General features: G+C 46.6%; 1 protein-coding gene across 1 annotated transcript in view; it reads right to left on the reverse strand.

Annotated features, from left to right (window-relative positions):
- Positions 1-11,905, reverse strand: part of syt11b (synaptotagmin XIb) — a 20,002-nt gene extending 8,097 nt beyond the window's left edge. The window contains exons 1-2 of the mRNA XM_061233351.1: positions 11,637-11,905; positions 2,270-3,180 (exon numbers count right to left, since the gene is read on the reverse strand). Coding sequence (XP_061089335.1) covers positions 2,270-3,180; positions 11,637-11,670 — 945 coding nt within the window. The 5' untranslated portion in view covers positions 11,671-11,905. The remainder of the gene's footprint in view (positions 1-2,269; positions 3,181-11,636) is intronic.
- Between the last annotated feature and the right edge of the window lie 214 nt (positions 11,906-12,119).

Raw genomic sequence — 12,119 nt, forward strand, 5'->3', positions numbered from 1 at the left:
TTCATAAGATCCATAAAACTGTCACTTGGTTGGTTGCTTGGTACTAAATTATATGTCCCAAGGCTAAAGTACATTCATATTGGCCCTCAGGATATAAAACATTCACGGTCATCATGTTTTGTTTAGTTTTTTTACATTTTCTGGAATGTCTGTTCCACCACATCAATCAATATGACTCTATCTCTTCCCTACACAAGGTTAATGTGCCACATCTTCCATATGCATGAATATAAATCAGGCTTCTCAATTCAGAAGTCAACTTCTCAAAGCCCCTTCTTTTCAATTATTCTCAATGCATTCTATTAAAGGCATTCTGCTCAGTTGATCAGGAAAGAAGGTGTATATGTTGCATTACATTATTACATTACATTAATGGCATTTGGCACTCGCTCTTATCCAGAGCGACGTACAGTTGATTACACTAAGCAGGAGACAATCCTCCCCTGGGGCAATGCAGGGTTAAGGGCCTTGCTCAAGGGCCCAATGGCTGTGCGGATCTTATTGTGGCTACGCCGGGATTAGAACCACCAACCTTGCGTGTCCCAGTCATTTACCCTAACCACTACGCTACAGGCTGCCCCAATACATGTATTTGTGTTTGAACAAAGAGAAAAAGGGCAGGATGAGAGGGAGGATGGAGGGAGGATGTATTTCTCTGTGGTTTACTTTGGCCTTGGTCTTGGCCTTCAATGTTTTATACCCGGAATTGAAAGGCTTGGATGGTCCTTGTGTAGAGTGAGCAGGTGATTACTGGGCTGTGTGTTTAGCAGAGTTTGCAGTGAGAAGACTTCTTACTTGTGTAATACCCTCTGCTCCTGACCTTTACTGACCGAGTCTTTCTGGTCCTTCATCAGCGAAATCATCTTCTCTAGACGCACACCCTGCTGTGATGTACTCCCTGTGCCTTTGAGCCATTGTGCTTACACATGTGTGTCCTATTCACAGATTAAGATGCAGTATATCTGCTGCATCAGAATGGCCTGGACATGGCCTGAACTGGTCTGAATGGCGAGTGCATAAACTCTGGCCCAGTGTCAATACCATGGCCTGCTGTCCGCAGGGCCAGGGGAAGAGAGCAGATAGCAGTGCTCTTATCAGGGCTAATTTGCGCATTTGGCTTTAATTGATGGCTGGCTGCAGGTGAAGATAAAGCAGGGCTCTATTTCACTTCTCTCAGGTCTGTCTGCACACGGGGTATTAATGGTGGCAGAATCAAAAGAGCCAGTGACCTTTCTGATTAATGCTCTCCTTGGCTTTGCCCGCTTGTGAAACGTGTCTCTGCATAAACCTATCCTCCATAGTAACGCTTTGATGACATTGTCAATAAAGACATGTGTGTGTCTATGTGCCTATGTACTGTGTGTGTGTGTGTGTGTGTGTGTGTGTGTATGTGTGTGTGTGTGTATGTCTATGTGCCTATGTACTGTGTGTGTCTATGTACCTGTGCGTGTATGTGTGTGTGTTTGTGTGTTTGCGTGCACATGTGTGTGTATGCGTGAGTGTGCATGTGTGTGTGTGTTCACTTGTGTGTGTGTGTATGTGTGTGCGTGTGTATGTGTGTGTGTGTGTGTGTGTGTTTTCATGTGTGTGTGTATGTGTGTGTGTGAGTATGCATGTGTGGGTATGTGTGCATGCATGTGTGTATATGTGTGTGTGTTTCTGACTTCCAGCCTCTCTACAGTGACTGGTCCCCAGCAGCTGCCACACCTCCCCTCACACAGGCCCATCTGCTGCAGGGACCTGGCCTGTCTCTCTCTGCGTCAGAGTCCATGTCTATTCCCCGTTTTATTCTCAGACTCTAGACCAGCAGCTGCCCGTGTCACTGCCACCTCCCTCCCTCTCACATGGACGTCTTCATTGTTGATTAGCTGTCATTCATATTCTCACTGAGTCACTGTCCGTGGGCACTGTGAGCAGCAGTCACTGTGTGGGTGAATGCAAATGGCTGCACTGCTATGGGGAGTGTGGGGGGAATATGAGTGTGCACCACGAAAACCAAAAAATACGTCAACCTCAACAAGTATTTTTGTCTCATATTTAGACATATTTCTTTTACTTTTTAGCTAAATAAGGCAAAAATAGTGCCAAAGAGGCTGAGCAAGTTTGTCTCATTTCAACATTTGCCAATTGGGTGAGGAAAATACACTTGTTACAGCACTTACAACAACCTAATAGTTTCCACTTATGAGAAAAAAGATACAAGCGTAAGTCTAATCACGAGAATAAAAGGCTAGCTGAGACAGGGCGGTTTTGCAGTGTGGGGGCTCACCTGTATGTTCCTCTTGCAGATGGGCTGGGTGAGCTGCACCCGGCCGGTGCTGGGGTCCACGCCCGCCAGGGGCACCACCGCCTCGCCGATGACGTCGTCGCGGGAGAAGCGGTCGAAGCTGAGCACCAGGAAGTGCAGCACCAGCTCGGGCAGGCTGCTGTAGGGCACGCCGTAGAAGGTGAAGGTCTCGTCGAACACGGGCTCCAGCGTCTTGCGCAGCACGCGGGTTTTCACGCGGTGCTTCTTCTCGGGCAGGATGGTCATCTTCACGTAGGGGTCGGAGCTTCCCGAGCGCTCGTCCACCGCCGGCAGGCCCCGCGCCTCCTGGATGGTCACCACCAGGGCCTTCTTGGGGAAGTTGTAGTCCACGGCCAGGCTGAGCTCCCCCAGGCCCGGCCCGTCGGCGGGGGTGAAGGGCGTGGCGGTTTTGCTGGCCGCGGCGCTGCTGGTCTCGCTGCTGCTGGCGGAGCTGCTCTCCAGGCAGCAGTAGTCGGCCCGGATGGGCAGGTCGCGCTCCAGCTTGGGCTGGCCCACCAGCTGGTTCATCTGGAGCTGGGGGCCGGCCAGCAGGCCGCTCTCGGCCGCGTCCACCAGGAGGACCCCGCCGCTGCCCCCGGCGACCCGGCCCCACTCGCGGTCCCGCTCAGCCCGCCCGCCCGGCCGCCGCGCCACACGCACCACCTTCTTGCTGTTGCTCAGGGTCTCGGGGTAGATGCTGATGCCCTTCAGCATGTGGATGAACTTGTAGGGCGGGTCGGCGGCCGAGTCGCAGGGGTGGGGCCCGTGGAGCTTGTAGCTGCCCGTCCGCTGCCGAGAGCGCCGCTGGCAGCAGGTCCACAGCAGGACGGCCAGAACCACCACCAGCACCAGAACCCCCGCCCCGATGAAGCCGGCCAGCACTGGGGATACGTCTGCGCACGGGGAGAGAGGAACACAGCAACAGCTTCATTAGACAAGCAGTTTAGCACTTTACCAGAGAGAGACAGAGAGAGAGAGAGAGAGAGAGAGAGAGAGAGAGAGAGAGAGTGTTTAGCTAATGAACACGGTGAAGTAGATCCTTGGAAAGATAAACAAAGCTCAAAGAATTTGATGAGAGCCAAACCTAAACCACCTATAATTGAAAACAAACCGATACTCATTTCCCATGTAGAATTATTCCGCTTTCTGCCGAAGCACGGCAATGTCGTTTGACAAGCGTAAACCAAGGTGGACTACAGTGTTACATCACAAAATCAATGACAAAGAAAAGTACTGTAACAAAAGCAATGATATACAAGTGACAGTTCAATTTATCTTCAATTTATTGCAGTGTTGCAAGTCTGGTCCTAGTAGGCCTGGGATTCTTCATCGTGTTTAGAGAAGACAAAACATGGCCACTAATGAGCTCAGTGGTGCATGAGCAGAAAGTGCTACATGGCCTACTGTAGTGTGAACATCCTTTTATAACCACGGCTGGACGTGTGGGGGTGGGAAGGCAGTTCAGCAAAGGCCACTGTCAGTGCGGATTAGGCCAGCGCTCAGCGTCGGGCCTGGGAGGCAGAGCCTCCGCTTCTGTGTGTGTCAGCAAAGTTAAACAGGGACAGGTCACAGAGGGAGAGCGAGGGAGGAGGGGATGTACGCTCGATGGCTGCTCGCTGAGGCAGACGCTGCACACACCAGGGGAAAGGGGGGGGGGGGGGGGGGGGGGTCGGTGAGTTGAACACCACATTCGGTGAGAGCGAGTGGTCTGCTGAGAGCCGGAGCCAGTGGCGCCAGCGCAGTGACCTTTCCCCACGCTCACGTACAGGCTGCTCTTTGATGTTGGAAAGGGCTCTGTGGTGTAGGTACATGTGCGACAGTGTAGTCAGAGCTGTCTTTATAGACATGGCCAGCTTTCATTCTCTCTTTGTTCTTTCTGCGTGAAAACCGAGGCATTCTGACAGGAATCAATCACTTTCTGACCTCACGCTTTTAGATTTGAACATCTTTTTCAAATCACATTTTTTAATACATCATATATGAAAGAGTGTTAGAATGTGGTTTCGTTAACCATAACTGTGGATAACCGTGTTTGTAAGGTTTCAGATAAGAGAACCATATTGTTATGTTTATTTTTAAAGAAGTTATCTGTGTCTTTAATTAGGGTAGGGGGTGCAATATGGATCAACTTTGAGAGCCCATGTGTCCTGAATGATTGGTTGTTCTTGTTAATCAGAGCACATTCTAACACTATCTCAGGAGTCACTGTGACGGCCATTTTATTTTAACAGTGAGGCTGGGCATCCTGGTAGAACACTTAAAACTGCTTGTAATGTAAAACCTAATTAACAAGAGTGATCCAGTTTTACAGCCGGCCATAAACCTTTCATATTCAAGTCCCTATGATTTTTTTTCTTTTATTTGCTGAATATTTTGTTGCCGACATTAACATTTCCTACACTTACGTACACAGGCACTTGTAAGAAATGAGTAACTGTTTTGTCTGCATCATCACCTAATAGTAGAGCATGTGATGTCATGCCGTTTCACTGTTAACTAACAGTGCATCTGCTGTCGCTGATGTGGGATACAATGTCCATCTCACCCTGGCAGGCGTGAGAATCACAGCAGGCCTGTTTCTGGAGAACAGACAGGAAGTGTGTCGTGCCAGGGGGCGGGGCTCGCTCTCTAATTAGCTGACCGGATTGGTCCGGGAGGCAGCGACACAAAGGCGACTCTGGCCTAGCTCTTAACCACCTTCACTGCCCGTGCTCTCTCTGTCACTGCCACCCTGTTTCCTGTTTTTTTTTTTTTTTTTTTTTTCTTCTTCTTCCTTTGCTAGCCATTTTGTTGTTGGGAATGTTCCTGGCAAGCCAATGAAGCTTGTTTGGATTGTGAAGTCAAACAGACAGAGAGGGAGGGAGTGGAGAAGGCAGGGACAGGACGGGGGAAAAAGAAATGAAAAGCGAGGGGAATGGGTGAATGAGGTTTCTGCAGTGGCCGAACAGCTCCCGAGAGGCCTCCTCTCCCTGTAACCTCTTCTGTCCTTTCATTCCTGCCAAACGCACAACTGAGCATGTGCAGTCCCGTCTGTTATCGCCACAGCAACATGTTCTGGAATTTATGACATCGTCGGCGCTGTAAACAGCACAATCAATGCAATAACGGTCCTGCAGTAGATCTTATTTAAGTTCACTCTGCCACGGAATTATGTTTTTCCAGTCAGGTGGAAGAACACCATCGTCACGCCACAGCATGAATCACTTGGACTGTGAGGTAGCGCTGACGTCCTTTGACGCACGGCACTAATCACGGAAAAGAGCCGCTTATGGCGCATAAACAGCAGAGTTTGGGTGCGGGAGAGACGGTATCTATAGGGACAGGTTCACGGGTGTGCACTGCGCTTGGCAGAGGAGAGCGGGGTGGTGGTTTGAGGGTGGGGGTGGAGGCTGGCCGCTGTCGCGCACCGTGTTTGTCTCGGTCTCGCCCAGGGGCCTTGAAAGCGGCCACACTCCCCGGCCTGCATATAAATCAGCCGGCTCACTCTGCAGGGGGGGAGACAATGTGGCACCGGGAGGAAGAGATTAATAACCGGTACGCACAACAAAAGAAAAACAGGTACTGAGACCAGAAGCCCACACACGGGCGGAGAACTGCAGGAGGAACGTGGATCGGTTGCCGTGGAGACCGGGACCAATTAGAGGACGGAGCTAGGGCACGGCGAGAGAGACTGTACCCGCCCCTCCTCGCTGCCTCGCCCCAGGGAGTCTCCAGGGGCCGGGGCGGGACGTTGTGGGGGCTGTAATCTGAGAGAAACTCCACTGACTACGGCTGTAATGGAACTCCAGTGAAGAGAGCACAAGCAGTGTTAGATAATCCCCTTGTCTGCCCGGGGAAAGGGGGGGTGTGGATGCCATGTGCCCTCTGCAACAGTCAGTCTGCTCTTCCCTGATCACTGCAGCATTATACGACACCACGCATCAGCACACCTCGTACAAGTACAGCTCAGTCAACACTGCATGGCTCTGGCACGACTTCAACCCTCTATCTGTCTCACTTCTCAATTTGAGCAGGAAATGCTGTTATAAACTAACACATAACAAGCAAATAGGACCCAAAAGCCCAGGTCCAGACTGTCTAGGCTCGAGCTCCTAATTGGCTACATAGTATCCCGTAGCAACCAGAGTCCTGCAATGTTTCAGAATAAAAGGTATTTTGAGGGGACTTCAAAGATGAAGGTTGGTCCCCGCAGTGGTCGTAGCACTGGTTGCACATGGCTGTCTCTGAGCACCTGATCTCCCCCACTGTGCAGCACTGATCTGTTAAAACCCCTAAAGAGAAGCAGGGCTCTCATCCACACCAGAAACACACAGAAAGAAGGAGCATCTCAAAAGCAAGCATCCCCTGGTCATGAGGATCAATAGAGAAAGAGGGAGAGAAGAGTGACAGAAGAGAGATGATAGAGTGACAGAAATGTACGTGGAATTGAAGGAACGTTTTCTGTATCTGTCAACTCCAGGCGGGTGATGAGCGCAGAGTGTACAGCTATGGACAGAGTGATCGCTGTCCATGGCAACACCGTGGCAACGGAATACAGAAACGGTGGTACAGAAATAGCAGATGCTTCTAGATGTTTTAGAGCCAGAGACTCATCCACAGTATGTCACATTTCAACTCAGCAATGCAGTTTGCTTCAATGCATTGGGATGCACTGGGACGTCTTGGTTGTTCTTATTCCCCTAAATCAGCACCCTCTCTCCAGCACTGTTTCTTCTTTACCTCAGGGGAAGTTTCACAATATCAAATGTTTGCTTTGTATTTGGATTCTATTCTTTCTCCATTTTTAAAAAAAAAATTTTTTTTTTACCAAGCTCAGTTTTATCATTGGTGTGTAATGCACCTTAGAATGGAGACAGTCACATTTTTGGACAATTGTAACTGACAATCCAACAATCACAGAAGGATACAGATAAACAGCAGGTTGAATCATGTAATGAATGTAAAGAGATGCAACCAGAACACCATTTACATTTTATGAGCCAACAACCTTGATTCTTTTTACATGGCAACAGAATGCACTATGTAAATTAGCAAGGGGAGTTGGAATAAGCATGACCAAGCTTAGAAAAGTGCTTCTTGTTTCTTACTTTTGGTGGGACACTGATATTTGGCACTTAGATTTTCATTCTCTCTCTCTCTCTTTTCTCTAACCTTCCCTTTCACTCACCTCTTCCTAGAGCACTATGGGGAATTCTGATAGGCTGACATCAGATTCTGAGATGCACCCAGCTGCTCCGGTTGCTTGGAAACATCCCCAGAGAGAACCCAAGCCATTACTTCATCCTCTCTTTCCCCGAGATCATCACACCATCCCTCCATTACCCTTTCTTCAAATCCATAGTAACAGGACCACACAACACATGCCATGATTTACATACCCTCACCTTTGAACACTGGATGCTCACCTTGGTAAATGATTACTATTGTATTTATTCAATCACTGCGATCCCAAGACTGACAATCATTATTACATATTACTTTTTTCTGCTGCAATAATGATGAATTACCCTGGGGTTTGGGTGGGGTCACGTTTATAAAGAACAAACTGTCCCCTGAGTTTGCAAACACTGAAAACTATTTTTTTGCAGTAATCTCTTCTGCCAAATTCATGTGCAATTATTTGATGTTGTGCACAACCAGCAGTACAATGAAATTGACTCCACCTGATCTTTTGTACAAACAAAAAAAGTACATTTAAACATTTACATTTTTGGTTTTTGAATATGAGTACATATGCTAACTGTAAATAGCAATGAAATTGCTTGCATTCATCATTTGGTGGACTTTTTAAATAAGTATGCTACTTTACAGGTTTTATCGGTTGTCACAAAGACATGAAGAACTGAGAGCTACATTCCATAGTTTTCCAAACTGTCTCCTAGCGTACACACTGAAAAGAAAATAATATTATCTACGCAAGTCTCTCTTTTAGAGCTGGTCTTAAGATTCCAGTCAGTCCCGAGGCAGTGGGCGTAGCCCGCGTTTGACGGGCGCTTGACAGCGAGCGTTGGTTATGCAGATGGGAGTGCAGCCTTGAGAGTGCCCCTGGTCTAGTGGAGCAGATTAATGCCCGCTCTCTCTGCCAAGTGCTCTGGGATTAAAGAGCCCGGGTGGGACGGCGGGAGGCACATATGGGAGAACGCCGCCCCTGCGCCACGGAGAGGCGAGCTGCATTCCTGTTCCCCAGCTCTAGTGCTCTGCTCAGGTTGACCAGTTGCGCTAATGCTAACGCTAACTCCAGAGAGCCCTCTGGCTCCAGACTCATCCTGGTGCCTCCTAATGTCCTTCTGCATTCTCCTGTCTCACAGGAAATATCTTGGCGCCTCCCGGTCGAAGTAAGTTGAGTCCGGTCAGCCAGGGGAGGATGAGGAACCCTGTAATGTGTTATAGGGATTGAAAGCTCCCCTGCAGGTAGAGGAGGAGACGGTAGGAGATGAGGCGTGGGGGTACAGCGTGTGGGGGGGGGGAGAGTGACGCAGTTCTGAGGACACCCACAGGAGACTCGAAGCAGGCAGGAGTGGGAGGCTATCCGCACACCCCGTCTGTGGAGTGACTTTGACAAAACCCTTTTGGTCACACCACAGACGAGGAGGAAATAGGAAGGGCCTAGGAAGTCGGATGAGTATCGATTGGCTTCATCAGAGACGTCGACAACCGGTGGGCATTCATGCACAGCCAGCATGCATCGAGGGCACACAATTACACTACACATTGAAACTATGTGAAGTTTCCATTATTTCAGCACAGCTGTTTTTGTACCAACTTCCTTTATTTTCTCCCATTTTCTAATGAACACTAAACCGTAGTTATAGCAACTGTACATTTCCTTTCCCATGGCCTTCCTGAGGACCTATTAGGCCCTTCAGTGCCCTGGACTGTGTGTCTCAATCGGTAGGGCTGTAGACTGCTTACAATGGCCACATAAATATGAGCTATCGGCAAACATTGTCATGTTACAGGGCAACTGTCTTTCACAGCGAGAAGCTTGTCAGCCTGTCAACAAGAATTAGCACATAACTCACATCTGCCTTCAGCCAGGCCAGTCTGGCAGCACTTTAACCCCCTGCTACATATCATGAGAGATCAGATTTGTTGTTTTGACCCCATAAACCTGCTAAGTGCTGCTTTTGGATATAGCAGTGTACTGAGCCCAGTCCATTGCTCTGATATTCAGTATGTGGGACCATCTCTAGTTATGACGGTAAACATGACTAAAATATCCAGGAAAATAATGAAACATAAATAGACCTCACGAGCACCGGACTGTTGTTAGGCAAGCACCAATAAACCACAATGAAATGCAAACCTCTGAAGTAAAAAAAGAAAACAGGGATCCACATTTTCTCCTTAAATTGTGTGCTCTAGTCTAGGACTTGTTCTGTGTAATGTTGTATTTAAACTATATAAAAGAAACCCAAAATGATTATTACTGTAAATATTATTACGGTGTGTTGGTAGGTACCTGTTTTTGGTAGAACGCTCCCCTGGTAGATAGGGAGGGATCAGAATGGTATGCAACGCAGCTAATACATGACTTTACATTACAATAAATAATCTAGCCATTTTTGTGAGTTTTGAAAAGCTAAACACAAATATCTTTGTTACAAATACACACATTTCTCAAACATGAGCGTAGTGAGTATCATAATTGGATTTTAGATCAGAATGGTGATTCATTTAGTAACTAGCCTTTCTCAAAGTACCACAAGGTAACTGCAAGATTTCAAAGTACCACCAGGGTTTCAGACCAATGGCATTATGGAATTTGCTATTCTAATATATGATGCACAAGATCAATCTTGTGTCTTGCATTAAAAGGACTGCGTCTACTATGTTAATGGACAAGCCCATGTGCCTAATGCATACATAAAATAGCATACAGCTTATTAAATCTCATCATCTTTTTATGTTATGGCTACCTTAAACTTCAGTCTCAAATTAACACATAATTTTCCTTTCCAACACAAACACCAGTCTTTTTTTTTATATATAATTATTCTAATTATTTTACAGTGGTGTCGTGAAATCTTGATATTATTTTCATGCCTTTCTGGCCATACCTGTATATCCTCTCTCTCATCTCAGTGCCACCTATTGGGAAACTGGGCTTTTTCTACAATTAATCTTTCCCATTCACATAAAGCAATTTAATCCAAACCATTTGGATATCAATGCCAGAATAAATTTCTGAGAACTATTGCTGTAGTTTATGGCGAACAGTGTCTGCCGTATAAGACCATAACTGAGAACAATAATGAAAGGTTATGCATTATAATGGCCGTTATCGAAGATGCCATACATGTCCATAAAAGAGCGCCAACTCGAAGCGAGATCCGAGCGGGTTGTTTTAGCAAAAACAACAGATAAACGGGGAAAGGCGATGGCTTCCCAGGAATAGACATAACGTCATACTCGTCCACCCATCGCACGCGCACATAACGCCAACGCCATTAGAAAAAATGGGGATCAATGGGAAACAGCGAAGGCCACACCGTTGGATTATTTATCTTCCTTCACAGAAATAAAAAAACAAAACAAAAAAAAACAGTATTATTCCATCTGATTATTCTCCTGAAAAGGAAATTTAACCAACCTCCCTCGATGCGCCCCCACCAGCCGCAGCCCCAACAGATGCCAATATTTTCTCCCACTCCCTAAGAGTGCGCAAATGACGAAGCAAGTGGCAACAAGCAGAAACAGAATGATGCTTTAAAATGTTGTATTATTAATGCTAAAAAATATATATTATTCACCAGTAAGATTTCTGTTTACGGTATTTTGATATTTCCACCCAACAATATCTTTTTTCGTTTTTTTCAATGTTATGGCTACTTTACTTCGTTCCTCCAACCAGCTACATGGTTTACACACATAACACTAATAACCGACTAGATAGAGCATAATCAAGTTTACTCTCCGATAACGTACTGTACTGCTACCCATATTGTGATTTAAAAAAATATCTCGGCTATATTGTGTATGCTACTGCGATGAAATCCGTGGGCTATTGCTAAATTCAGTCTGATAGCGACATATTTATCCGAGCGGCATATTGCCGATGTAGTTTGGTTCATTTTAAACTAAGAGCAAAACATCCAGCATTTAAACAAGACATGGCCTGTGCTATCTTGGCCAGCTGAATTGTTAAAATGACGTTACCCAGCAGCAGAAATCGTTAGCTACCTGGTGGCTAGGAAGCAAAACAGTAACCTACATTCCTGTTCTCTCAGAACATATTTATTACATCTTCAATTAAAAATAAAAATGGTACAAGGGGTAAAATATTGTATCATGACAACTTCAATAGAAAAATCGTATGATATAGCAATAACCGTAGTTAGCTACTCACCATATTCTGGTTTTAGATTGGTAATCTCAGCCATTTTGAAACTCAATGAATGGTGCGTTGTAGTGAGAAAATAAAATAAAAAAATAAAATGTCACGTCTCTATTTTATTTCCATGTAGTACACTTTCGCCCCCTTTATATTTATTTTGTTCTGAGCGTTGTCTGAACGAAGAACTTCCAATCCTTCTCCTAGCGGAGCGATAATGGCTGACGGTCTCAACAATGCGTTCTTGCTTGTTCTATCCTTCTTCCGTTCAAGGCCAGTGATGCTCAATCTGGGATGCAGCTGCAGCGAGACTGGTACTCGCAGACAGAGAGGATAATTCAGCTCCGCCCACGCGTGGTGTCACTAATTATAAACACGCCCAGAGTGAGGCGTGTGTGTTTTGCAAATTAACGCAACCACGCCCTGTTTCCTTGTCGTAAGTGTCAATCACAATAGTAAAGCCCATCTCTCAATTACCAAAAATGTGTCCATCAAAGG

The sequence above is a fragment of the Conger conger genome, chromosome 1, assembly GCF_963514075.1.
Source record: "Conger conger chromosome 1, fConCon1.1, whole genome shotgun sequence".
Classification (NCBI taxonomy): domain Eukaryota; kingdom Metazoa; phylum Chordata; class Actinopteri; order Anguilliformes; family Congridae; genus Conger; species Conger conger.